Consider the following 26,006-nt stretch of genomic DNA (forward strand, 5'->3'; position numbering starts at 1 on the left):
CATCTGTCTCTGTGGAGGGGATAGGGCATGTTGGCTGGGAGAGGCTGTGGGGGAGGGGATGGTGCCAGGCTGCAGGGACATGCAAGGAGCTTTCTCCTTGCTGAGTGAACTGCGCCCCCTGTAATTACCCACCAGATGGAGCCCTAGGCCATCGCCTATCCCTGCCTACTCTTTGTCCCGGCCCTGGGAAATACCCTGAAACAGCTGTCTGTGGATGGATGCCTGGCTTTGGTTTTCCCTTGTTATGTCCCAATACTCGCAACTGAGTTAGACTTTGACACAAAAGGGCCACCCTGGTGTTTCCCTATTTGTGTCCCAATACTCGCAACCGAGTGGGACTTAAGGGGCTACGTATCAGGGTGGTTAGGTGACCTCCCCACTGATAGGCACCCCTTAACAAAAGGTTTTCCTTCCCTGGAGGGATATCTAGCTATTCCCATGTTTTGAGACTCGTAACTGAGGCTCCACGGACCCCTTTTGGCATATTTAGAAAATAGGAATGGGACATAATAAAAAATGTTTTGCTTTTTTAAAAATTGTCTAACAGTATACTTTGTTTTTAATAGTATGCCAAAACTGCACAAAACTTGTGACATTACCCTTTAAAGTACAAATACAAATGTTTAGAAAAGTGTGTATGACTTGTAAAGATAAAGTTTACAAAATGGTGCAAATTAGTACCATACAAGTGTGGCTGCTAATAGAGATGATCAAACAGCTGAAAATCTTCTATCTTCTATCGAACTCAAACATTGCAGAACCTTCTGCATTAGATTCCCGATGCATTCCCAGTCCGTGGAGAAGGAGAAGATAGCCCGGGTACTGCCTGGAATTCTGGGATTCAACCTATTACCTTGGCTGAATCGCAGAATTCCAGGCGGTACCCGGGCTGTCTCCTCCTTCCCCACGGACAGGGAAGGCATCGGGAATCAAATGCGGAAGGTTCTGCAATGTTCGAGTTCAATAGAACCTAAGATTTTCCGCTGTTCGATCATCTCTAGCTGCTAATAGCCAACATACAAAAAAATCATACAGTCAAAAAAATCCAGTGGGGCCAGTGATGTGCACCCTAAGGCTGTGTTCAAAAGTTGTGATTTACTGTATTGTGGTTCCATTAGACATTCGGAGACATGCTGAGTTTAAGGCTATGTTCACACACCATTTTTCAGTTCAGTGTTTTTAAATGTTAAATAATGCACTTTGTGAAAAGCAATCCTTTATTCCAGTATTATATCGTCAGTGTTAGTAAAAACTTCAGAAGAGAAGGATTTAGGCGGGATTTAATGCAGCCAGGTGGTAGGGAAAGCTAATCTTATGCTGGGCTGTATAGCTAGAGGTATGACCAGTAGGAAGAGGGCGATTGAGATCCCACTGTATAGAGCTCTAGTGAGACCACATCTGGAATATTGTGTCCAGTTGTGGAGACCTTATCTACAAAAAGATATTGATAAAATAGAATGGGCAACAAAAATGGTGGATATACCGGAAAGACTTAAGGATTTGAATCTGTATAGTCTGGATGAAAGAAGAGAAAGGAGGCAAAATAATTTTACTTAACAGAAAATACTTAAAAGAGTACAAGATCCTTCTGGCAGATGTTGGTAAATCTACAATAACTGAATGTAAACCTGCCTGGTATATATATCTATCTATCTGATATATATATATATATATATATATATATATATATATATATATATATATATATATATATCCTAAGATGATAAGAAGGGAAATACTAAAAGGGCCAACTAGATGGACCAAGTGGTGTTTTTGTGCTGAAAATCTCCTATGTTTCTTTATGTATGGTGGTGGCAGGGTCTACGTATCTGTTGGCAAGTCTTTTTTCTTTGACTAATTAAAGATGCTTATCGTTACTTATCCAAGTTGCCCGCTGTTGGGAAGCGCATATCACCTACTGTTATAAAGGAACTACAGATTTGCAGTATTTGCGTAAAAAGATTGATTCCAGTTGTGTACAGAAGGTGCGAATACTGACATCGATAAGAACTCCTAAACTCAGAAATGTTAATAAAGAAGTTGCTTTACTATAAATGATAAGAATGCATTTGCTTAAACATTAATCACATATTTAATACCATTCTTCATTTTCTTTTTCTTTTTTTCTTCCTTGTCTGCACAATAGAGAAGAAAATCTCGGTATTCTGACCTTGACTTTGAAGTAAGTTAACTTATTAAATAATGTTTTATATGGCTGCCTCCTCTGTTTCCCAGTGGTCTGTAGAACAAATTAATGAGTATGTTTGGTTTCTGGTATCAAAAATGTCCTCTTTTTTGCTGGGGCCCCCAGTTTAAAGAAGATTTATGACTTTTTTGCCTTTTTTTGCTAGCCTAAAGTGTGTGGGGCTTAGCATAAATGAAAAGTGGTCTCCTGCTGGATTTATTACTTAGGGTACTATTACACAAAGCGGTTATTGGCCGTACTTGGCTGATTACTAGCAATTCTGTCAGCGACAGCAAACGGGGAACGAGGACCAAGCGAGAGCTGACATGACAAGATGGCGCCCACTTGACCCTAAATATCGGGCCATCTAATATAACCCTTAGGCTCCTAGCCGATGTAGATTAGAATTTGAGGCACATGGGTAGCCACAAATGTCAATCGTTTATTAAGGGTCCTGAGCATAGGTAAGTCTATTCTTATTCAATAGGTCTTATGCATGGAACACACTCCGTTCCATAGTTACCTGATTTTCCAATGGCAAGACTGCATGCTGATTGGGAATATCTGTATAATGACAGATAGGCTTTAAAGCGACTCTGTACCCACAATCCTCCCTCCCCAAACTGCTTGTATCGTTGGATAGCTGCTTTTAATCCAAGATCTGTCTTGGGGTCCGTTCGGCAGATGATGCAATAATTGTCCTAAAAAAAACAACTTTTAAACTTGCAGGCCAGTGTCAAATTGGCGTGGCCTAGAGTGTCTGTGCATTAGGCTTGCACCACCTCTCTGTTCCTCCTGCCCACCCTCCTCCTCATTAGAAATGCTCCAGGCAGGTTTTCTACTATTCCTCACCTGCGTGAACACTGCACATGGGCTAGATCTTTAAGGCACCTGTGCAGTGTTCAGACAGGTGAGGAATAGGAAAAGTTCTGTCAGGAGCATTCCTTATGGTGAAGAGGGTGGGGAGGAGGGACAGAGAGGCAGTGCAGGGTTAGGGCACAGACACTCTAGGCCATGCCAATTCGACACAGGGCTGCAAATTGTTTTTCGGACCCAAAGACAGATCTTGGATTAAAAGCAGCTATCTGAAGGTACAAGCTGTTTGGGTGGGTCAGATTGTGGGTAGAGAGTCACTTTAAACATTTATGGTCCATTCATCTCTAGGACACCAGCCGGGGTGATTTTTATAAGAAATGTCCATATTTTACATACTTTTATATTGATTACTCTGATAACATAAAAAATATTTAGGATACAGACTAGAAAATCTTTTTATATCTTTTAAAAATGTTGTCAACCATATTTTTGAGTACACTATAAAAAAGACAAAAAAAAAAACACCATCGGTTTAGAAGTTTTTTTTTTTTTATAGTGCAAGTCAATGAAAAAATTGCATCCAAACAGATTGCACAAAATTGTATCCATTTGGCATCATTTTTTTTTCATCTTTTTATTTTTTATAAAGCATAACCCATGTTTAAACGGACTGCAAAAACACAGCATTAGGATAAATTCACACGGACAGATCTGCAGCGGATTTTACGCTGCGAACTTGCAGCGAAATCCGCTGCGGATCCTATGCTGATGACTTTCAATGTGAATACATACTTGCAGCGGGATTTACATCCCGCTGGGAGTATGTATGTGACAGTGTCGTTAACCCCCTCTGGCCGGAGCATACATTACCTGCTCTGCGCTCCAGCTTGCTTTGGGGGTTCTCGGCTTGACGTCCCGCTCAGCCAATCAGTGCACTGCCCCGCCGCAGCCACTGATTGGCTGGACGGGATGTGAAGACGGGAGCCCCCGAAGCAAGCCGGAGCTTAAAGTAGGCAGTGCCATTAACCCCCCGCTGGCCGGAGCATACAGGATCCGCATTGACTTGCACTTGCTTCGTCCAGCGGGGGGGGGTTAATGGCGCTGTCACGTACATACGCCCAGCGGGGTGTAAATCCCGCTGCGAGTCTGTATTCTCATTGAAAGTCATCGGCATAAGATCTGCAGCGGAATTCGCAGCGTTAAATTCGCTGTGGATCCGTCCGTATGAATTTACCCTAAACCCAGCCTTATAGGAAGCAGATGCTTGGGGGGATTAATCACTGCAGGGTCTGAGCAGTAAAAAGTTCATGCAAAAATTTGTGACTTTTCATGATCTACACCCTGCTCGCTTGATCGGTGGGCAGCGAAGGTGCAGCAATGCACAACGGGGCCACGGCCTCCCGAATATAGATGATAGATTACTGATGTTACTCAGTGAAGCCATTTGATATTGTCATTCTGAAATTCTTTTATTGCAAAACACGTAGGCATACTAAGGCAAACATACAACTTGTCCATAACACTCCATAACAATCCGAGAGCTCTTCATAAATCTCTTGCTATTTGTAGTAATGCCAGATGCACCATGAATATCCTGGTATTTTTTTTATTTTGTATTTCACCGAGAACTTGATGAAAACTATAATTTATGAATAAGAAAGAAGATTGCACTGAATCCAAAGATGGCTATTTCTTTTCTTTGAAGTTTAATATCGCCTCTTGCAGGTTTCATTTTATGAGACACATAGATATTAGGAATACATTGGGGGGAATGTAGAGAAACTACAAACTATTCTGAAATGGTGTTATAGAAATTATCAATGATATCATTTCACAATTTTGAGAAACAAGGTGTTTGTTGTGATCACTAATTCATATTTTGAATTTAGTAAAAAAAAAAAAAAAAAAATTAACAAACCGAAAATAACTTAAAAGGGGTACTCCGCTGATTTTTTTTTCCCCCTGAATAAATGGTCTCAGAAAGTTTTACAGATTTTACGGTGAATGACATCTACTCAAAATTCCTAAGTCTTCCAGTACTTATCAGCTGCTATATGTTCTGCAGGAAGTGGTATATTCTTTCTAGTATGACAGTGCTCTCTGCTGCCACCTCTGTAAGTGACAAGAACTATCCATAGCAGGAGAGGTTTTCTATAGGAATTGGCTACCTCTCTGGACAGTTCCTGTCACTGACAGAGGTGGCAGCAGAGAGCGCTGTGTCAGACTAAAAGGGATACACCACTTCCGGTAGAAAAGTCCTGCTGATAAGAACTGAAAAGCTTGGGATTTTTAGGCATCGGAAAAACTCTTTAAAAATACACTTTTACATATAATTACCTGGGCAAATGGCTTGCTCTATATGATATATCTCTCACCACAGCATTCCTAAGAAAAAAGTTCCTGGCCAAGCCATTACTAACTTTAAAGAGGTACCTCGGTATATAAAACGTAACTCCTATTGAAAATATAGAGACGTAAATGCCTATATAAATTTTAATGCAATCTTTTCACTAGTTTCCCACATAAGCCTCACCAGTTCTGGCCCAAAATATGGTGTTTATAGCTTGCTGCCTGAAATTGATTACAAGTACTAACTTACCTTTCTCCATGCCCCCAGTAAGCGGTGGGGCCAGCCATACTGGAAGGGATCTTCCCCCAAGTTGTGAGAACATTACAACTTGGGGGAAAAGGCCTGTCCAGGCTGATGGACTAGCCGCTCAGCGTCCTGCCCCAGTCACTGACTGGCTGAGCAGCCAGTCCATCAGCCGGGTCATGATATGTCAGCTCCAGGGATCCCAGAGCCTGACGATGGTCCCGCGACCAGTCCTGCAGCTCACCACGGCCACAGGTAGAGGTAAGTTAATACTTGTAAGCTCCTACCGGCTGACGGATTTTATAATGCGCCGGACTTCTCCTTTAAGGTTCTGTACATACTTTCACTAAGAGTCATTTCTGTCCGCCATCCGACCTCCTGAACGCCCAATGGAACTCCTTTACAGATACCTCGTTCATTGGAGTCTGTCAGTGCAAGCTTGCATCCATTATTGATAGAAGTTATAACTAGTGATGAGCAAAGACCAGAAAAGTTTTTGGATTTGTTTAAATCAGGAGGCTCAGCATTCATTTCCTGGCGCCTGGAGAAATTGGATCCAAACTTCTCCAGACCCCGGGAATTAAATGGCGAACACGTGGCTGAACCCAGGCACTTTCCTGAAGTACGTTCATCTCTAGTTATAATGCTAACTGAACCATATGTGAGTAAGCTAATGCTGGCATCACTACTAGCATGTCTATCAGGTAAATCTCCCTATGTATACATCATCTAACCTGTGACAAATATATACATACATGCAAATCTGATTTTTTATTTTTTTTTTTATAAGTTTGCCTGTACACCCCAACCAGCCTAAGTCCCCGATTACATTATTTTCTTCATTGACATTATACCGTACTTTGCTAGTGATAAAATAAATGGTACAGATCAGCAGAGATAGAAAACAACTCTCTGTAATGTTTGAAGAGAGAAAAAAAAACAGTTACAAATGCCAAGAGTGAACAATGAATAATCACTATGGATCGTTTTATAGAGCCGCAGTACACACTAAAAGAGAATGTTCGCTATGGCAACTGTTGCTAAGGTTCCTTAGTCTGACGTTGTTGCTTCAGTGCTGCATGTGGAAGACGGTGATTGCAGAATGCACTGCGGATATTTGAACAAATAATACAGTATAGCTTCAGCTGGCCTCGAAGTACACGGAGAATACAAAATGAAGGGGTATGCACAGAATTATTCAATCCCTGGTACATGAGATATCATCATTTTAGGAGATTTAAAGGTCTTAAATGATGACATCATTATCTGAAGAGACTTCTTAGCAGACACATTTTTTTTTTAATCTTAAACAGGAGGCAGTGTTATTCAGTGGGGAGAGAGGCAACCGAAAACATATCTTGCATTTACATCATTGAATATGTACAGAAGATATTAGCAAGGGCACGTCTACACAAGGAGCTGCAGTTTTTGATCAATCGTATTCGCATTGCTTTAAGCAAAAGGACAGACTGCAAAAAAAAAAAAATGACCAATACAGATTTTCAGCAACATGCCAATTCTTGATAAAGATGACCGTCATTTGATCCAATTGCATGCAATGAAAAATGTATAGACTTCTCCTTATGGCAAAGCCATGTGCACAGAGGCTGTATGGCCATGCCCTATGGCTCCATACCACAAAGTGCCTCCGTATGATATCAGCCAATATAGATGAGCACAACTCGAGCCTGCTTCCGCCCATTCGTTTTGCATTTGAATATTGTTGGCTGAAGAAGTTGGACTAATCCCTAAGGAGTCCTGGAAAGCCTAGATACATGTAGATAAATCCAGTTTCCTGTATCCAATTTCTTTAGCCACTGGCATGCAAAGGGCGGACGATCAGACTTGACCATGCTCGAGTAGTGTTCATCTCTAGTCAGTAACATACAGAGATACAATATGGTCCTGCACATTTACAATGGTACTGTATTATCACTTTGTACAACTCAGAGCTTATAGAGTGCTATAACATGGCTGTGAGTATAAGGCTAAGGGTATGGGCACACTGAGGAATAGGGGAGGAATTGGGGCCATTGCACGCTACGGAAATCATGCGGATAACCTCCGGTGGATTCTGTGCGCTCGTCCCCCATGCTCCTGTTTGACGATCTGCCTGTCCCATAGGCTCCATTCTATTCCGCCATCCTCCCAAAAAGGAATTGACATGTCAATTCTTTGGACAGACGACGGAATCCGCTAGACCATAGAATGGAGCCTATGGGACATCCAAGCAGGAGCACACACGGAATCCGACGGAGCTTATCCACGTGACTTTCGTAGTGTGCCACAGCCCTTGAAGAGGAATGTTTGCTGCATGATATTCCTCAGCTCTGGCAGAATAGGAGCAGATTTTGAGCAGAATGCAAGCGAAATGCAAGCGGAATTCAAGCAGAATTCAAGCCCCAGTGACTTCTATAGGATTCCTCTAGCGGAATCCGCCCAAACAATTGGCATGTAATTTCTTTGGGTGGAAAGCGGATCCACGGCAGAAAGTTCTGTTTGAAAATTCTGCTGTGTGAACAACAGAGTGGAAATCCCATTGAACACAATGAGATATTGCTCTATTCATATTTTACAGAGGAATTTCAAGCGGATTTTAGGAGCAGATTAAAATTCCTCACCTATTCCTCAGTGTGCACATACCCTACGGGGGAGATTTATCAAACATGGTGTTAAGTGATACTAGCTCAGTTGCCCCTAGCAACCAATCAGATTCCACCTTTCATTTTCCAAAGAGTCTGTGAGGAAGGAAAGGTGGAATCTGATTGGTTGCTAGGGGCAACTGAGCCAGTTTCACTTTATAAATCACCCCCTAAGAGTCTAATTTAGGCATTTTTAGGCTTGTATCAGAACAGCATAATAGCGCTGCATTTTGGGTCTGTACAACATCTGCATATCTAAATGTGACTGACGGTCTATTGACCTAAAAAACAAGTTCTTGTAAAATTGCAAGCATCACAATGAGAATTGGCCAGTATAAGGGTCCATGCACACAGCCATATAGCAGCTTCACCTTGTATTGACCAAAAATTGGCCTTGCTTAGAGTTGCCTGCAGACTTTTCCGCACCTTTGCTTGCCGCGACTTTCATTTGGACCCTCTAGGGGAATCTCAGTCAGATTTGTATGTAATCTGGCAAACTCCATCAGATGTTCTCCCTCCTCTTTCTCTTCCTCCTTTTCTGTTGTATGCAAATGTGAACAAGCGCAGCTCATCATTATGCATTCACCTTTGTACTTTGACATCCTAGAATAAATTTCATGCATTTTTAACTGGAAAATATCTATTGTGACACCAAGTAGTTGATGTTATAATAACTGTGTATACTGCTCCCTAAGAGAAGAGAGCAAGTGTATTGGCTATTTTGGAGTTTCAATGCTCAAGGCATTCAGAGTAATGAAGTGATTCACAACCAGCTCTCAGTTTGACTAACACTTCCATTCAGCTGTGAACGCAAACACCTCTGATTACTTAATTGGATCAGTTAAATACCTATTGGGCTCTTTGTTCCAAAATCCTTTAAAAAAAAAAAAGGTATAAAAATGGCCCAGTTGCTTTTTATCTTTTTTTTTTTTTTTTTTTTTTAATTCAGACCCAATGTGGTATAATTATATCATTAAGCCAAGTATATCCAGAATGCCTTTGTAGGATTTTGTAGAAAAGAAACTTCCACTTGACCTGGGGGGTGTAATGTTCCTAAAACTTTCCCAGACATTTCAAATGCAAAATGCAAAACACATTTGCATAAAGCCAAACATAGTGAAGAATTATAAGTTAATAAACTATATTGAAGTTTAGAAGATTACAGATTCTTATAGCTAAATGCTTTGAAATAACAGTGAGTGTAGAGTTTTACCCAAATTGTAGCTCTCCAAGTATATGACCACACACAGAGATACCTGGTAGAGATGAGCGGTGCAGCCAGAAATTCTGTTCACGAGCTTTGTGAATTTTCGGTCAAACTCGTAAAGATTCACAAATTGAATCTTAACAAATTTCATTAAAGGAGTAAAAGCTATACTAGCTACAATACTGGGGCTAATACAGAAGGACAAATTTGTTAAAGCATGTTGCTTAAAAGGGTCAAAAATCGGAAAATCACGACTTAAAAGAAAATAGTCAGTCATCCAGTTTCCGCCATCCCTCTCCTCTCTATCTCCATATCACTTTGTTAGTCTCTCCCTGCTCTGCTGTAACTGCCTGCTGCCATTCTGCTCTCTCCTCCACACACAGCTGACTGGCCGCCTCCGTTACCGAACCTCCTTATATAGAGGGGGAGGTGCTGACATCACAGAGGGGCCTGCAGCTAATTGGACGGGCGCAAGGGATTATGGTTAATCCCTTTGCCTTTCCAGTGACGCTCCAGACAGCATGTGCGCCCACCATTTTGTTTGTGAATTTCCTTAAAGAATCGGCAGGAATTTGCTTTGCACAATGAAGTGAATTGACATCACAATTTGCAGCAAATCTTGATTCACTAGATCCCCTTCACTCATTTCTAATACCTGACACTCCCTTAGACATGCAGTGAGGAGAATAGGGTCCCCATTCTGGATGTTTTATGTGGGGGTGGGGAGTTCCAGTGCTTGAGTCCCCATGATCAGACACTTACCCCCTATCCATTGTCACATAAGCATGTTAAGGGTACATTTTTGGGCTATGTTCACAGTCTGTAATGAATTTGTAAACCTACGGCCGTAGTGGTCATGGAACCCAACTGCCATAGGTGTCTAAATTCATTGATTTCTATTAATTGCAATAGAACAATGGCCATTGTTGTGCACACAGTGCATCAACTACGGTTGTTGTTCACTGCTGCTGTACGAAATACTGACCATGTCTCTTTTCTATGCCCATTGTTCGTGAACAAATGGCATAAAAAATAGACTGTTCACACTCTGTGTGGCTGTACTGCCGGCCGTAGTGTGAATAAAAGTCAATGGTTAATTGATTTTCGTTCACACCCATATGGCCAGCAGACTTGTATGGGTGGAAAATAATGTTTCTATGGCCGACAATGAGTAACACGTAACAGCGTAATATACGCGTAATATATAGTAGAGTACGAGAATGATGCTGTGAGTTTCGGTCAGTAAACCCCTGGTCAGGAAAGGATCCATTTAATGCAAAGTTAATAGGATTCACTGCAGTATTAGGTCCAGCTGGCGTGACAGAGAAGGAGCTCAATGTTCAGTTTATAACTAGAAACGATCAAACCGTGCTGATGTTCAGGTTTGTACGAACTCGAACCATCTGTATTTCAAGCAAACTGAACTTCAAGCAAAGTCCAGGGCACGGACTCCGCTTTAAATTCCGCTCAAATTCCTTAGTACAGGCCCTTAAAATTTTTATCCAGGAATTTTTTTGTGTTTGCATAAGACAAGTAGTCTTAGAAAAATTTATAAACACTCAAATCCTATTTGTGATGTGCCAATAGACCTTTACACAGGATTTAGTAATAATCTGACAACAGTGGGAGGGCTTTTTATTGATATTTTCGGAAATGACCCCCAGTTATTTTTTTTTACTTTTTTGTAAACGAGAAGAAAAAACAGCACAGCAAAAGTAATTTTTTTGCCATTATGTTACCTAGTTGTGCACATCTAAGCGTTATGTACAGTAAGGGAACAAGCTTGGCTAAGGAAAGAAATCCTTGTCGTTTGAAAGTTAACGGTTCCCTGTTCCTATACTGTTGGGAGAAATCAGTATTCGGGTAATCAAGGAATAACAGAGCCAGAATGTGTTCATTTACTTCTAGTGGAACTAAGTTTAAGTCCCTGAACAGCTGGTTGTTGGGGTGCAAGGTGGCAAATAAACACAATAAATATGGCTGAGAAACTAGGTTTCCAGGAATAGCTAGAATTTTTACGATTGAGGAGACAAACCTCAAGAATCTCTTTGTGCCGTTCTAGCACACGATAATGTACAATGCTACATAACGTTATTCGCACTTTTCACTTCATTTGAATTAATGACAACCTATAGAATTTTTTATGTGACTGCAATTCACCCAATGTCTCCCAGCTTACCAGAGGTTTGGCTTTTACTCCAAGAACTTTAGACATATTTTACCTATACTTCTGTGGGAACCATTTAACGCCTTAGTAAAGGATTAAGCTAGGAGGTTGTATGGAGACATAATACCCTAATATACATGAGCACTTAAAGGGGATATTCCAGCATTCAATAATTACTAATATTTTTTGTGACTTTGGGTGCATTTAAAGTAACAAAGCAGGCATACTCACATGCACTAACATCACGTAGCTACCGTTTCGGTGTGTGGTGCTGATCACTGGAATACCCCTTTAAAGGCAACGTGTCATCACTATAATGCGATCCACTCATGCCCTGTGTCAGAAAAAAAAGTCAGGCTCTATAGACTTGCAAAAGGAGTCCGACTTGTGACATAGAGTCGGGAGAAGACCGCCCTTTCTCACGGCTCATTCTCACAATCAGTCCGGGTCTGAACAGTAAGACCCGGATCGATCCAAACTTTTGACTTGTCTCTATGACATGTCAAAAGTTTCTTATGATGACACTGACACTTTAAAATCTATTAACAGAAAATTATCTTTCATTTGATTAATTCTATTAAACTTGCATGTTTTTATGTTTTTTTTTATTTTAAATTGTTAATGTTACTATGTATTCTTACTATGTATATAAAAGAAAAAAAGTACAGTTTAGTAAAGCCCATTTCAAATGTATAACCTTACCATTTATAATATCAATGAGACATTATGTATTTGATATTACTGACTAATATATAGTTACTTTTACAGTGTATTTCTTTATTATAAAGAAAGTATTTTTTTTTTCTTCACAGAAGGTTATGCATACTAGAAAGAGGCATATGGAGCTATTTCAGGAATTAAACCAGAAATTTCAAACTCTGGACAGATTTCGGGATATACCAAATACTGGAAGTATGGTTAGTAGAATTCTTATATATTTTTAGTGTACTGTCTACTGTCTAACTGCTATTAGAGCTTAAAAGGGACCATATAATGACTAGGCTTCATCAAACAGCGAAAAAAGCTGGGTTTGATGGAACTGGAACCTAGACAAACCTTTAGCATTTAATTCCTGATGACTTCCCGGTCCGTGTGGAAGGAGGAGACATCCCGGGAACCGCCTGGAATTCCGGGATTGAGCCTAGGTAATAGGCTGTGTCCCTGAATTCCAGGCAGTCCCCGGGATGTCTTCTCTTTCCGCACGGACCGGGAAGGCATCAGCAATTAAATGCGGAAGGTCAGGCTAGGTTTGAGTTCGATCAAGCCTAATAATGACGTTTATGTGTGTACATTTAGCCAACATCAATTGTATGGTGTATTTGTCACGAGTATGGCAGTAACAATACAGACAAGAGATACGGACAGTGAACCCTGAACTAGTCCCCGCCCACTGTCCCTACCTACTTGCCATTGTCAGCCCTAGGCAGCAATACACAAGTCTCAGTCGTAACTTATGTCCCGAGGAGTGTGCAAAGGTCCCAACAGGTAGATTCCAGTACTAGTGAAGGGTGCCATAAAGATAGGAGCAGGAACATTCCTGGTTTACTCTAAGTAATTTTTATAGGCATGGCTCTCTTGCCCCTGTTCCACTGACAGAGATCGCGTGGGGCTCTTTATCTGTATTTTAAGGCACCTGGGAAGCTACTGGGGTTCCGTAAGATTCTGTAAAAGACCAGTGATGTGTACCGATAGCCGGTTAGCAGGGGAGCAAGCTTCTACCAGACACTTCAGCTTTGTGATCTATGCTGATAACTGGCAGCAAACCTGTAGGTTCTACATTGCATATGTAATGGTGACAGTAAGCAACAATCTATATACTGTAGATCTATATATTGACCCCAGTGTATGCCCCCTGCTCAAACCAAGCAGGACCCGAACCCTCAGTAGCAAAAGGTATCAAATGTGGCTCATCCTTTGCTCTTAAATGAGAAACCCTGTTTATAGCAGGGACTTTCGTCATTTTGAAAGAAGTCCAGACACTAGGGATGGTCTGAACCCACTGAGGTTCGGACGAACCCGAACGCTCGGCATCGGATTCCCGCTGTCTGCCCGCTCCGTGCAGCGGGCAGATCCAGCTGGAGGACCGCCTGGAAAACTGGGATACAGCCTATGACTATGGCTGTATCCCAGTTTTCCAGGCGGTCCTCCTGCTGGATCCGCCCACTGCACAGAGCGGGCAGACAGTGGGAATCATTACCGAGGGTCCGAGTTCGTACGAACCTGAACCGAACTCGGTTCGTACCATCCCTGCCAGGCACATGTACAGGAAGCTCCTTGCAACCACAACTAATCAAACTAAAGACCTTGCGTAACTAAAAGGGTACTCCATGGAAAAAAAAAAACTTTTCCCCTATCCACAAGGTAGGGTAAAAGTAGGAGATTGCAGGGGGAGATTCTCTGCACTCCCCGGCAATCTCTGTATCAGCCCCCGGCCTTTGTGTTCTGAACAAAGCCGCGGGTACGGCACATGACCCACATCTCTATTTATTCCTATGGATCCAACGGAAAGAGCCAAGTCTGTCAGAAAAGTGATGTACTCTGCTTTCTCTGGCACTTCAATAGGAATGAATAGAGCCACGGGTCATGTGCCCAACCCGTGGCTGTATTCATTACACAGAAACTGGGGCTCGATACAGAGATCAGCGGAGGGTACAGAGGTCAGACACCCTGCGATTTACTACTCTTCCCCTATCCTTTCAATAGAGGAAAAGTTTTTCCTGGAAATCCTCTTTATTGCTAAATATCTTTGTTTGATGCCGGTATTGAAACAGCAGGTTTACATCAATGCATATAAAATGGTTGTAGTACTTGGTATTCCTGTATATTACCAGCCAGCTCAGATGTTTAGCCCTTACAGTACAACATTTTTACTATTGTTTCTTTTTGTTTGTTTTTGGAACAGGATAACCCAGCAGTAAACAAGAATCCATGGGACAGTTTCAAAGGCCCAAGCGATTATCAACACTATACAACAATAAATGTATTAGATTCAGAAGCAAAAGATTCTTTAGAACTTAGACCCTCGGAATGGGAAAAGTGTCTAAATTTGCCTTTAGATGTACAGGAAGGCGACTTTCAAACAGAAGTTTAATATTACTATAAAAAAAAAAGACTGAAAGAAGAAAACAAGTCATTTGCACTGACAAAAAAAAAAAAAAAAACTTTAGAAGCCTGGCGCCTGGACTTTTGTGACAAATTCATGTCAGGAACTTCATGTGCCAAATGTCAGTGTTCTTTTTTTTTTTTTTTTTTTTTTTCTTTCTTTATTTTATTTTATTTTTTTCAATTTCTTGTCTACTCTCACTAGAAGATCTAGTGCAGAACCAGGTGTACAAATCTTACCATCATGTGTTGTAAGTACCCGTGGAATGGATTTGTAAGGTAATCTTTATAGATCAACCTCAAACAACGATTCATGTTGTAACAGCTTCATTTGGTTTAGTTTTCAAAAAACTTCACCATGAAGCACAATGTATATATGCAGTTTTTAAAAAAAAATTTATAACAGTCTGTTTGGCCATTACTACACTTTTTACTTTATAATATAAAAAAAAAAAAAAAGCAAAATTTTTGTCATTAAATGAATGTTTGTTGAGCTACGTTCTTCATTGCTTTAAATGCAATAAAGTAATAATCTCACTTTTATATGAATAATATATTTCACATCTTTATTATTGCAGTTTTCTCTCGGGAAGCTCATGGTGGCTTTCTCTGCTGCAGCTCTGTATAAAATATTTAAAATGTTGTATGGTGTAAATAAACTTTTGTCTACAGCCCCGTTTCTGTTGTCTTCTCTAACACATCAGAAATGTTTATGGACTAAGGGAGATGTATATGGTGGCACATAAATATGATGGAATATCTAGGTTTTGTCTGAGAACGATCTGTCTCCAGTACAAATTTTTATCATTTTAACCTATTGTTAAAGAATATACAACTTCAGATATACCATGTGTGATATCCAGGAAAGAATGTACAATGTATTTTATTAAAGGGGAACTCCAGAGGAAAAATATATTTTTAAATTATCGGTGGTCATAAAGTTTTTAGGATTTTTAGATTACTTCTATTTAAAAATCTCAAGTCTTCCAGTACTAATCAGCTGCTGTATGTCCTGCAGGATGTAGTGTATTATTTCCAGGCTGACACACTGCTCTCTGCTGCCACCTCTGTCTGTGTCAGCAACTGTCCAGAGCAAGAGAGGTTTTTTTTTGTTTTTTTGTTTTTGCTTCAATCTTTTTATTAAATTTTCATATAATAAATGTCAGAATTACAACATTATTTTAAAGTTGCATCAAAGATTTTGTTTTCTCCCTTCAGTCCATGGGTGGTGGTGTGTGTGTGTGTGTGGGGGGGGGGTATATGTATAATGCTGATTTATAGTTTTCATTTTGTCCTCTTGTTAGAGGGATGTATAATGTATGTTTGGAGATTTTATTATTGAAAATAATAAAATAAATTGGAAAAAAAAAGTTGCATCAAAGATATTTGAGCTATATCACAGACACAAACAATGTATATAGAATAGCATGGGATCTATATATCTTTATATATACAGGTTATATATATATATATATATATATATATATATATATATATATATATATATATATATATATATATATATATAACAAGCAGGAGAGGTTTTCTGTGGGGATTTGCTACTGCTCTGGGCAGTTCCTGACATGGACAGAGGTGGCAGCAGAGAGTATGTCAGACTGAAAAGAATACACCATACAGCAGCTGATAAGTACTAAAAAAATGAGTTTGTTTTTTTTAAATAGAAGTAATATTCAAATCTGTATAACTTTCTGGCACTAGCTGATTTAAAAACTAACAGAGTAGACCTTTAACTGTGGTAGCCATCTGTATCTAAAATAATGTTTCCACCATATAAATCTTATTTATTATATGATACAAAGTTATGCAATTATTTAATATGGTTTTTGTGTAAATTTCATAAAAAAAAAGTATTTTTGTGCATAGATTTTTTTATAGAATAGGAATGATCATTGTTAACTTCAAGAGATGAGAAAATCTGTCCTGCTCATGTAATGTACTCAGAGTTGCATAGTTATGTGATCAGCTGAACACGTGTGACTTTCACATACTGTAAGTAGGTCAGATTTCCTCCATTGAAGTCCACAGGCAGGGATAACTGCAACAGTATAGAGATGAAACTCAAATTGTATTACAAAGCTGCACAAATTTTTATACAATGCATAAGCTGTATTTAATCGAAGGAAACTATAGTTTGACCTCTGACGTTATTTGTCTGTAAGGGCCTGTTCACACTATGGAAAGCAGGCAGATTCCGAGCAGAACCCCACTCGCGAACTCCGCTTGGAATCATTTTCAATCTGTTTCAATGGGATACCTTGCTCGCTTACACGTTATGTGCGAGGTGGAGGCGCGTCAGGAATCCCATTAAAACAGAAAGCAGACGGGATTCTAAGCAGAGTCCGTGGGTGGGGGTCCCGCTCAGAATCTCCGCCTGTTTTCCGTAGTGTGAATGAGCCTTAAAATGACATCATTAGACTTGATCAGGTGATATTATTGTCCATGCTACAATTTGGTGTTAAGCAATGATCTGCATTGTACACAATTATATGGATATTTCCATTGTATAAAGTAATGGCATATCACAAGTTTTAATTGCGGCTCTACATCCCGTCTTTGAAGTTTTCCTTGTACAGTGACATTCCCAATTACCCGACTCTGCAAAAAAAAAAAAGTAACAAGCCGAACTGTACCCTAGGCAGCTGCCTACTCAGCCATTGTGGAACAAAGACAGTGAAGAGGATACAGTACTACACCAGCAGTGCAGCCCGTTCATTTTTAGGACTTTTTTGGGTGGGATTTTGGGGATTCCACTGATCATAAATCAATATAATCCGGCTGGCCTCCCGAAGATTACATCACTGTCGAAGACGGTGGATGGGGGTCGACACATATCAGGTATGCATAATGCACCACACACGTCCGGGTCCACGGGCGGGGGGTGGGGAACACGGGGAAGGGGGCCATTCACATACATAACCTACATTACAAAGTTGTATAACTTTGTAATGCGTGTTATTTTGTGAATAATTTCTTAGCGCCGCACTACCCCTTTAAATAGGAATGTTGGTCAACAATCAATATGCATTAAAAATTGTTAAAAAAAAAGAACAGTAGATGTTGACTATAACAACCAATTTTCTTGAATTGTAGCTGCTACTATGGTCTGCAGATCAAGTTCTTGTCTTCACCAGTTTACATATATGATGCCCATTGTGTTAGTAGGACTGTATTGTGTATGTGTTTGCTCTATAGTATGGGTTAATGTTCTGTATTACGTACATAACATCAGTATTCTGATATGCATCATGGATCCATTAGGCAACATAATAACTAGATACCCAACAACATCTGTCTATACATACTGTATCTTAACATACTAGGGTCAACCAGACCGTACAGTTTGTCTCTTGTCTCCATTCTTCCCTTGGAGAGTAAAAAACTGACCACAAACTTCCACTTATAGGCTATGTTCACACAACGTATCTTTTTGTAAATGTACGGTCGTTGTTGAAATCTGCAACAACGGACATACCTTTTGAGAAAAGATACGTTGCCTATACTGCTATGGGATCCCGGCCAGAGCGTATACACATAGTATACGGTCTGGCCGGGATCTCTTGCGGCGCCGCAAATAACTGACATGTCAGTTTTCTACGGCCGCTATTCATTGAATTGCGGCCGCAGAAACCCTTTCAGTGCACACTGTGGAGCGAGTGGATCAGGCCGCGCGCATCATAGCGCGTAGTGAAGTGTTCTGATGCGGGTGCACATGGATGCGCCCGCATCAGAACACTGAGGCCGAAAAGATCATCTGGCCGGTACTGTACCGGCCAGATGATCTTTTCAGAGACCGGCCGGTCACAGAACGGCCGGTCTAATACGATGTATGAACATAGCCATAGCCTATAAAAGCACATAACATACTGAAAAAATAAAAATGTATTGCTTGCTTTTAAAAGGGTATTCCAAGAAAATTAACTTCTCCCCTATCCACAGGATAAGGAAAAGTAGGAGATTTCAGGGGTCCGACCTCTGTATCCCCCCGCCGATCTCCGTATTGGACCCCCGAGTTCTGTATTATGAATAGATCCATGGGTACGGCATGTGACCTGCGGCTCTTGTCCATCCTATGAAGTGCTGGAAAGAGCCGAGTGCACCAGAAGAGCGATGTACTCGGCTCTTTCCTTGGGCTACATAGGAATCAATAGAGCTGCGGGTCACATGCTGTACCCGTGGCTCTATTCATAATACAGAATGGAGATTGGCGGGGGGGTACAGAGGTCAGACCAACCGCAATCTCCTACTTTTCCACTAACCACAAAGTTGATTTTCTTGGAATACCTCTTTAAAGGGGTTGTCCAGCGGAAATCTTTTCCTTTCAAATCAATTGGTGTTAAAAAGTTTTATAGATTTGTAATTTACTTCTATTTAAAAATCTCAAGTCTCCCCATACTTATTAGCTGCTGTATGTCCTGCAGGAAATGTTGTTTTGATTTCAGTCTGACACAGTGCTCAGTGCAGTGCTGCCATCTCTGGATGAGACAGGAACTGTCCAGAGCAGGAGAGGTTTTCTATGGGGATTCATAGAAAACCGAGACAGAGTTCCTGTATCGGCCAGAGATGTCAGCAGAGAGCACTGTGTCAGACTGAAAATAAAAGAACACTTCCTGTAGGATATACAGCAGCTGATAAGTATGGGAAAACTTGAGATTTTTTTTATAGAAGTAAATTACAAATCTATATAACTTTCTGATATCAGTTGACTTGAAAGAAAAATATTTTTGCTGGACAGCCCCTTTAAGTACCACTTGTCAATTGTGGCCTAGCCATGTGTCTTCTCTGTCCTCTGTCCTTTGAACTCTAACAGTGTTTCTCTATAAGCACTGCATTATAAAATGCTAATGATTTCTATCCATATCAGTACATTCTCCGCTTGTGTTTCAGAAGGTAAAAATATGAAGAAAACTCTGGTAAAATGATTTTTTATGACACTTGTCACAGTATTGTGTGTTTGATAGCTAGCTTACTTCCTGTGATTGCTTTTCTCAGGTATTCTGATTGAATATAGCTCTGCTAGACAGATTGAAAGCAGAATGTGAAGTTTTATACACACTTGAAAATACCAAATATTGTGTCCAGTATTTCACTGAAACATATTTTTTGAGAGACAATGGAAATGCTAGCTGGACAGAAAGTGCGTGCAATTGTTATATTTCCATTTTTCTGTAGCAATCATTTAAGCAGGATTTTTAGGGGGTAAAACCTTGATATTGGACTCACTGGTGGTCGAATCTTCTGTCAAATACATTCAGCGATTTGTACTGCAACATTAATGATTATCAGTAATAAAGTAATTGTTATTTAAATGGGTAAAATGCAAGTTAAAAAAGAAAAAGATATTGATCTCCACTGAGTACACTAGGCTTCACTCTATATATTAAATGCTATTTTAACAATGTAAGAGTCAACAAGCTATGGGTTTGGTTTTTTTCAGTTCACACAACGTAAATTTTCAATAAATAACGGCCATTGCAACATCGCCGCTATTTATTAAAAATTAAAACAACATGTCCTATTCATATCCTATTCAATACCGGCTGGAGTGTATACACTCTGTATACAATCTGGCCGGGATTCCATGCGGCCACATAGAAAATTCACGTCAGTGTTGTGCGGCCACTATTCATTGAATAGTGACCGCACAAAACTGACAGTGCCGACAGTGTACAGTGCAGCTCCAGCAGCGCTTTACATTGTCTGCTATGGTGATTTGGAATGCGGGCACACCCGAACGCGCCCGCATTCCAAATCAAAAGACGCAAAGTTCATCCAGCCGGTACTGCCGTACCAGCCGGCGTGTACTTCACTGACAGCAGCCATTCAGTGACACAGAACGGCCGCTGTCATACCTTTTGTGAACCTGGCCTTAACGTGTACCTCCAGTGATTATTGAACCATGATGTTCATAACTGGGCACTGGGAGCTATGGAGACAGGGACAGGGAAAATGGGAAAAAGGAAACATGTTACAGCGTTATATTAATACATATTAGAAAAATAACTACCGTGCAGAATGCTAACTCATATTCATATCTAAAGATTTATCAGTCAAGGGGTACGACGTGCAGCGTGCGGGCGAATACATAGCAAGGATGACGCTAAACAGATCCCTGGGGCTTTGTGTGTGTGTGCTGCTTCTACTGCGAAGGGGAAGCACTCTACATGCACGCTCCTCCAAGCAGTTTCCTGTACCCTGACCGATCGCGAGAACGAGCGAGGAGAAGACTGTTCTGCAGTGCCATCTGCTCTCCAGTTTGTATCAGTAAAAAGAGTCACTCATCACGTGACACAGAGCCAGGAGAGGAATGCTCTGAGCACGGATTTCTCCCGACTCATTCTTATGATTAGTCAGGGTCTGAACACTCAGACGCAGACCAATCAAATCTTTTGACAAGTCTCTCTGACATGTCAAAAAAAAAAAATTGTGTAATGCTTATTGTGCTTCAGTGCTTCTGGCTTCTGGTAAGGCAGACATTACAGAGGAGCAATGAAAGATATGAAGCTCCACACTTCTGTCCTGTGCCCATCCCCACTACAGACACCTTCAGAAGATCCAAGAACCCTCTCACTACTGTCCTGGGAAGGAGTATAATAAGTTCCTAATTCCTACAGGGACCTTCAACATGACATCAAGTATGGTAAGTATGTATTTGTATATGTGTATATGTATGTGTCTCTGCGTTTATATGTCTGTGTGAGTATATGCACACTGTATGTATACTACAGATAGTGACGAATCTGTCGCTATACTGTGCTCTCTGCACAATGGATAAATCAGTCATGAACAGATGCCAGTACCTGCATTGTGAAAGATATAAGTCCACCATGATGGTCTTGTGGCTACTGCCAAGTGTATGACCATGAAAACACACACCTGTTCATTAGGTGCCAAACAAAACTTCTGCCGATTATCGCTCTGCATAGAGACAATGATCAGCCAAGGACAATGATCATCAACTGATCGTTTCATTAGATCTCCCCCAAAATTATTGGCCGCCGAGCGCGCATTGCTATGTGTAATGGCCATGCACGGCCAATGGCTAACCATTTAATAAAATGGCAAGAAATAAAATATGGTAACACAAGAATCTGTTACGCCCAATATTTCCAATGCTAGTATGCAGTGAAATACAATACATCAGCATCCATTCTTGATATGTTTGCTATTTATACCAAAATTGTACTGGGAAAATGTGATATGTACCTTGCATAAGAGATGTCTGTGTGTATAAATGCTGTGTACTGATGCTGTATACTACCACTTCTCCTGTCCTTTTTGCTGGGTCTAATCCTCAGTATCTGCATTTATTTTTCATAGTTTTATATGTGTTCCGTGGCCCAGGTTGCTGGAACTAATGTTGGGCCTGCTGGTGGGGTCTGGTTTTTTCGTGGCTACTTGTCACAGTGGCCAGGAGCGGTAAAACCCACCCCTGGACACACGGCAACAGGACCTTGGTTAGGACGAAGGTGAGGTGCGAGGTGTAGGTGCAAGCACTTTAAAGTGTCTCTTTAGTGTTGAAAGTATCCTTGTACTCACGCATGGATGAGTCTCAGTTATCACACCTAACCGCCTTCTGCCCCAGTGTCGAATTTCTGTCCTAATGGAGTAGTACGAGGTCTCTGCTTTAGGTGGAGCTGGCTTATACAACCCTTCCTACAAAGCTGAGCATCTTGTCAGTATAGAGCGGCTTTCTGGCACTGTGCTCTACTGCAGGTCGAGTCTTGAGTTATCCTTCCCTTTTTCTAAGGTGGTCAACTATCCTGTTTTAGCAAGTAAGTCCTCGGTGGAGGCAAGGGTGAAGATTCCCTTGTCCCCATTTTCTCTAGGGGTCTAGTGTAGCAACCTATGGTAGTTGGGTAACTAGCTGCAGGAACCACTATTTACATGTCGTTCCTAGCCTGTAGTCAGACACTAACTCCCCAGCTAAAAGGAAGTTATCACAATAACAAAGGGGAAACTGTGTGTAGCTAGACCTAGTGTTACTTAGTGTGACATCTAGTGGTTGGAGTATGTAACGGAGGCCTCCTGTCCTAACATATGACACTAGGGTGAGACACATTTACCAAGGTGTAAGAAAAGAAAGAAAAACCCATAGTGGGACACTACATGTGCCTGGGTGGAGGAGGAGTATGGGGTGTTGTTTGTTTATGGGGGGGCACAGGCACATTATTTGCAGATAAGCCCTATGCAGTCTGTGTCCACCCTTGGCCAGGCAGGATCTTAGCCTGTAAAAAAGACTCAAAAATGCCCTCATATTATGCTTGTGTGAAACCGGCTTAACATTTCTGAATGTAAATGGTGATACACAAAGCTAACAGAATCTAACCTTCCCTTCAACCCTAGACTAACAAGACAGTTCCTCCTTTGCTTTAGCCCACCTGGAAGATTTTTAAGCAGTGTAAAATATATTTTTCCCTGTTTTCAGGGGTCTAAACCACGGTCAGGTGCTTTTTATAGTCCAAAAAATATGGTACTTAAATATTTTATTAAATGCCAATCCTGAAGTTTTTTCATTTGTAAGCCTGCATTAAGCCATTCCTCTGCTAAATTAACAATTTGACATTACCATTCCACTTATCAACATGGCATGCCTATTCTCAGTCTGGCACTGTCTGGACTGAGTGTGTATCAAACTATCCTGAAATAGACCGTATCATGAAAGAAAACAAGATAGCAACTAATTTTTTAATGTTTTACAAGAGTCCCAACAAAAACAAATCATTATTCCAAAATGTTGCATACCACCAAGCTCCAACGCACACCTTTTATTTGCAGGACCACCTGATTACTTAAAACTTATTTTTTATTGTCTATTAAATCAACCCATATTGATAAATAAAGGGTTATTTTACTTTTATTCTTTTTTTTTGTTTCTGTTTCAAACTGCTCTGTTGTCTTCAATCCTGTAATAGACTTCTTGTTCTTGTGTACTGGACACTCTAGCTAGGAGTTCAGCCAACTCCTGCTTATAGTCATGAAAGTGTAGTGGGAAGGAAATAGTGTTGGCTGAATTACTTTTTATGTACCCTACAAGTGTACAGCAATAGGATGCTACAAGATGGGCATCTGTTTCATGTGTTGCACCATCCTACTCTTTTTTTTTAACCCCTTAGTGCTGCAGCTAGTTTGAGCTTTCATGACTAAGCTAAATTTTTCAAATCTGACCTGTCTCACTTTATGCAGTTATAGCGCTGTGATGCATTAATGTATGCTAGCGATTCTGAGATTGTTTTTTGTGACATAATGTACTTTATATTGCGGCAAAATTTGGTCACTCTCTTGTGTGTTTTTTGTTAAAAACATCAAAATATCATATAAAATTGGAAAAATGATAATTAATTTTTCCTGTTTTTTAAATATCAAACATACGCTATTCAGCATGTGGTAAAAATAACATAATTATTGTATTCTCTCGGTCACTACGGTTATGTCACTGCCAAATTTGCATAGTTTATTATTATTATTATTATTATTATTACCACTTTGGCACAATAGAAACTATCTTCCTGGGAAAAAAAGGATAAAAACTGTCGCCACTTTGCAAGATCCATAGCGTTCTTATCTTTCACCCAACAGAGCTGGTGTAGTTTTTACTACTATACATATATATGACGTTTTGATCTCTTTTATGACGTATTTTCGGAAGTGGATTGATAAAATACAGCTATTCTGGTGCTGGTTTCTTTTTTTTCCTCTCTTTTACAGCTTGTGTCATGCGATATGATTAATAAAATAATTTTATAGATTGGGTCATTACGGATGTGGCGATAGCAAACATATATAGGTTTTATGTTTTTTTACGTGGTTTTATGTATACATGTATACACTATACTGTATACTAAGCAGTGATCTTTTGATTACTGTTACAACGAGCTGACAGGCAATCTACACAACCCTGCCTTTCGCACACCTGTGTAGAGGCTTCACCCTGGCAATCCCGGGGGGCCCTCAGAAGGCCCCTAGGATTGCCATGACAACGATCGGAGGCCTGTTTAGGTGAGTATATTACTGCACCTGACTGGAACCCGTTACATGCCGCTGTCATGACTTGACAGCGGCATATAATGGGTTAAAACAACCCAGAGCTGTAAATTACCTGTGACAGTACCATTTATTCTGTCCCCGCCGTAAAGAGCAAACGGGGACAGAATAAAGCCCAGTAAAGACCAGACACCTCCAATTACACAGAGCAATGTGCTGTCGGCGGCCAATGATTTTATAACATGCTGAAAAACTAACAGAGTTGCGTCATAGAGGGGCAGGGGTTTCCCCTCACTGGCCAAACACACTTCTGTTTGAATTACGGACATGTTTACTAATATATATATATATACTCTAGATCGGTGCTTCTGAAACTGTGTGACATGACGTCCCTGTCTGTGCCCAACAACGGCACACAGCAGGAGCTCCAGGCAAAGACTACACTAGCGTAGGTTCTGTACTTACAGTGTGTAAAGGACCTTCAATGATGTCATGATCCTCTAGCCTGTTACATGGCTCGACTATCAGTCAGCAAGGGCTATATGGACATCAATAACAATGTCTGTGCAGCCCTTGCTTTTTATTTGAAATAATAAACAGATATACTTACCTGCCCATGCTCCCCAGTGTCCTCCTGTCTCTTCCCAGCTGACCGGAGCCACCACTAAAGCTTCTACAGTGATCGAGATGGAACAGCGCCATGGCCAGTGATTGGCTGAACGACTAGGGGTGAGCGAACCGGCTGAGGTTCGGGTTCCTATGAACTCTTCTGATTCCTGAAAACTTCTGATAGTCGAGAACTGGGATACAGCCATAGCCATAGGCTGTATCCCAGTTTTCTAGGCGGTCCTTACGCTGTATCCATCCGCTTTACGGAGCGGGCAGACAGTGGGAATCAGAAGCCGATAGTTCAGATTCATACGAACCCAAACCTGAGCTGGTTCACTCATCTCTATGAACGACCTATCACTTCAGAGAATGGTGTAGAAACTTTAGTCAGCTGGGAAGAGGCAGGAGGACACGGGACCATGGGCAGGAAAGTATGGTTATTATTTACTATATACTTTTATCAGTCGTTGACCGGACACCTCCAATTACACAGAGAAATGTGCTGTCGGCGGCCAATGATTTTATAACATGCTGAAAAACGATCAGCTTTATTGTCTTTATTAAACGGTGCGATATCTGCTGTGCTGCACTTTGTTATGCTATTCAGCATGAAATAAATCACTGTTGCTTCACTCTACGTGGACGTGCTGTGGGAAATCTTTTTACAGATCAATTGGGGGTTA

General features: G+C 40.7%; 1 protein-coding gene across 4 annotated transcripts in view; it reads left to right on the forward strand.

Moving 5' to 3' along the window:
- Nucleotides 1-15,128, forward strand: part of ADGRB3 (adhesion G protein-coupled receptor B3) — a 669,464-nt gene extending 654,336 nt beyond the window's left edge. For all 4 annotated transcript variants that reach the window (XM_069974585.1, XM_069974587.1, XM_069974586.1 and 1 more), the window contains 3 exons: nt 2,147-2,182; nt 12,423-12,527; nt 14,513-15,128. In XM_069974585.1, the coding sequence (XP_069830686.1) occupies nt 2,147-2,182; nt 12,423-12,527; nt 14,513-14,701 (330 nt within the window). In that variant the 3' untranslated portion in view covers nt 14,702-15,128. The remainder of the gene's footprint in view (nt 1-2,146; nt 2,183-12,422; nt 12,528-14,512) is intronic.
- The last annotated feature ends 10,878 nt before the right edge of the window (nt 15,129-26,006 follow it).

This window comes from Dendropsophus ebraccatus, chromosome 6, assembly GCF_027789765.1.
Source record: "Dendropsophus ebraccatus isolate aDenEbr1 chromosome 6, aDenEbr1.pat, whole genome shotgun sequence".
NCBI lineage: Eukaryota > Metazoa > Chordata > Amphibia > Anura > Hylidae > Dendropsophus > Dendropsophus ebraccatus.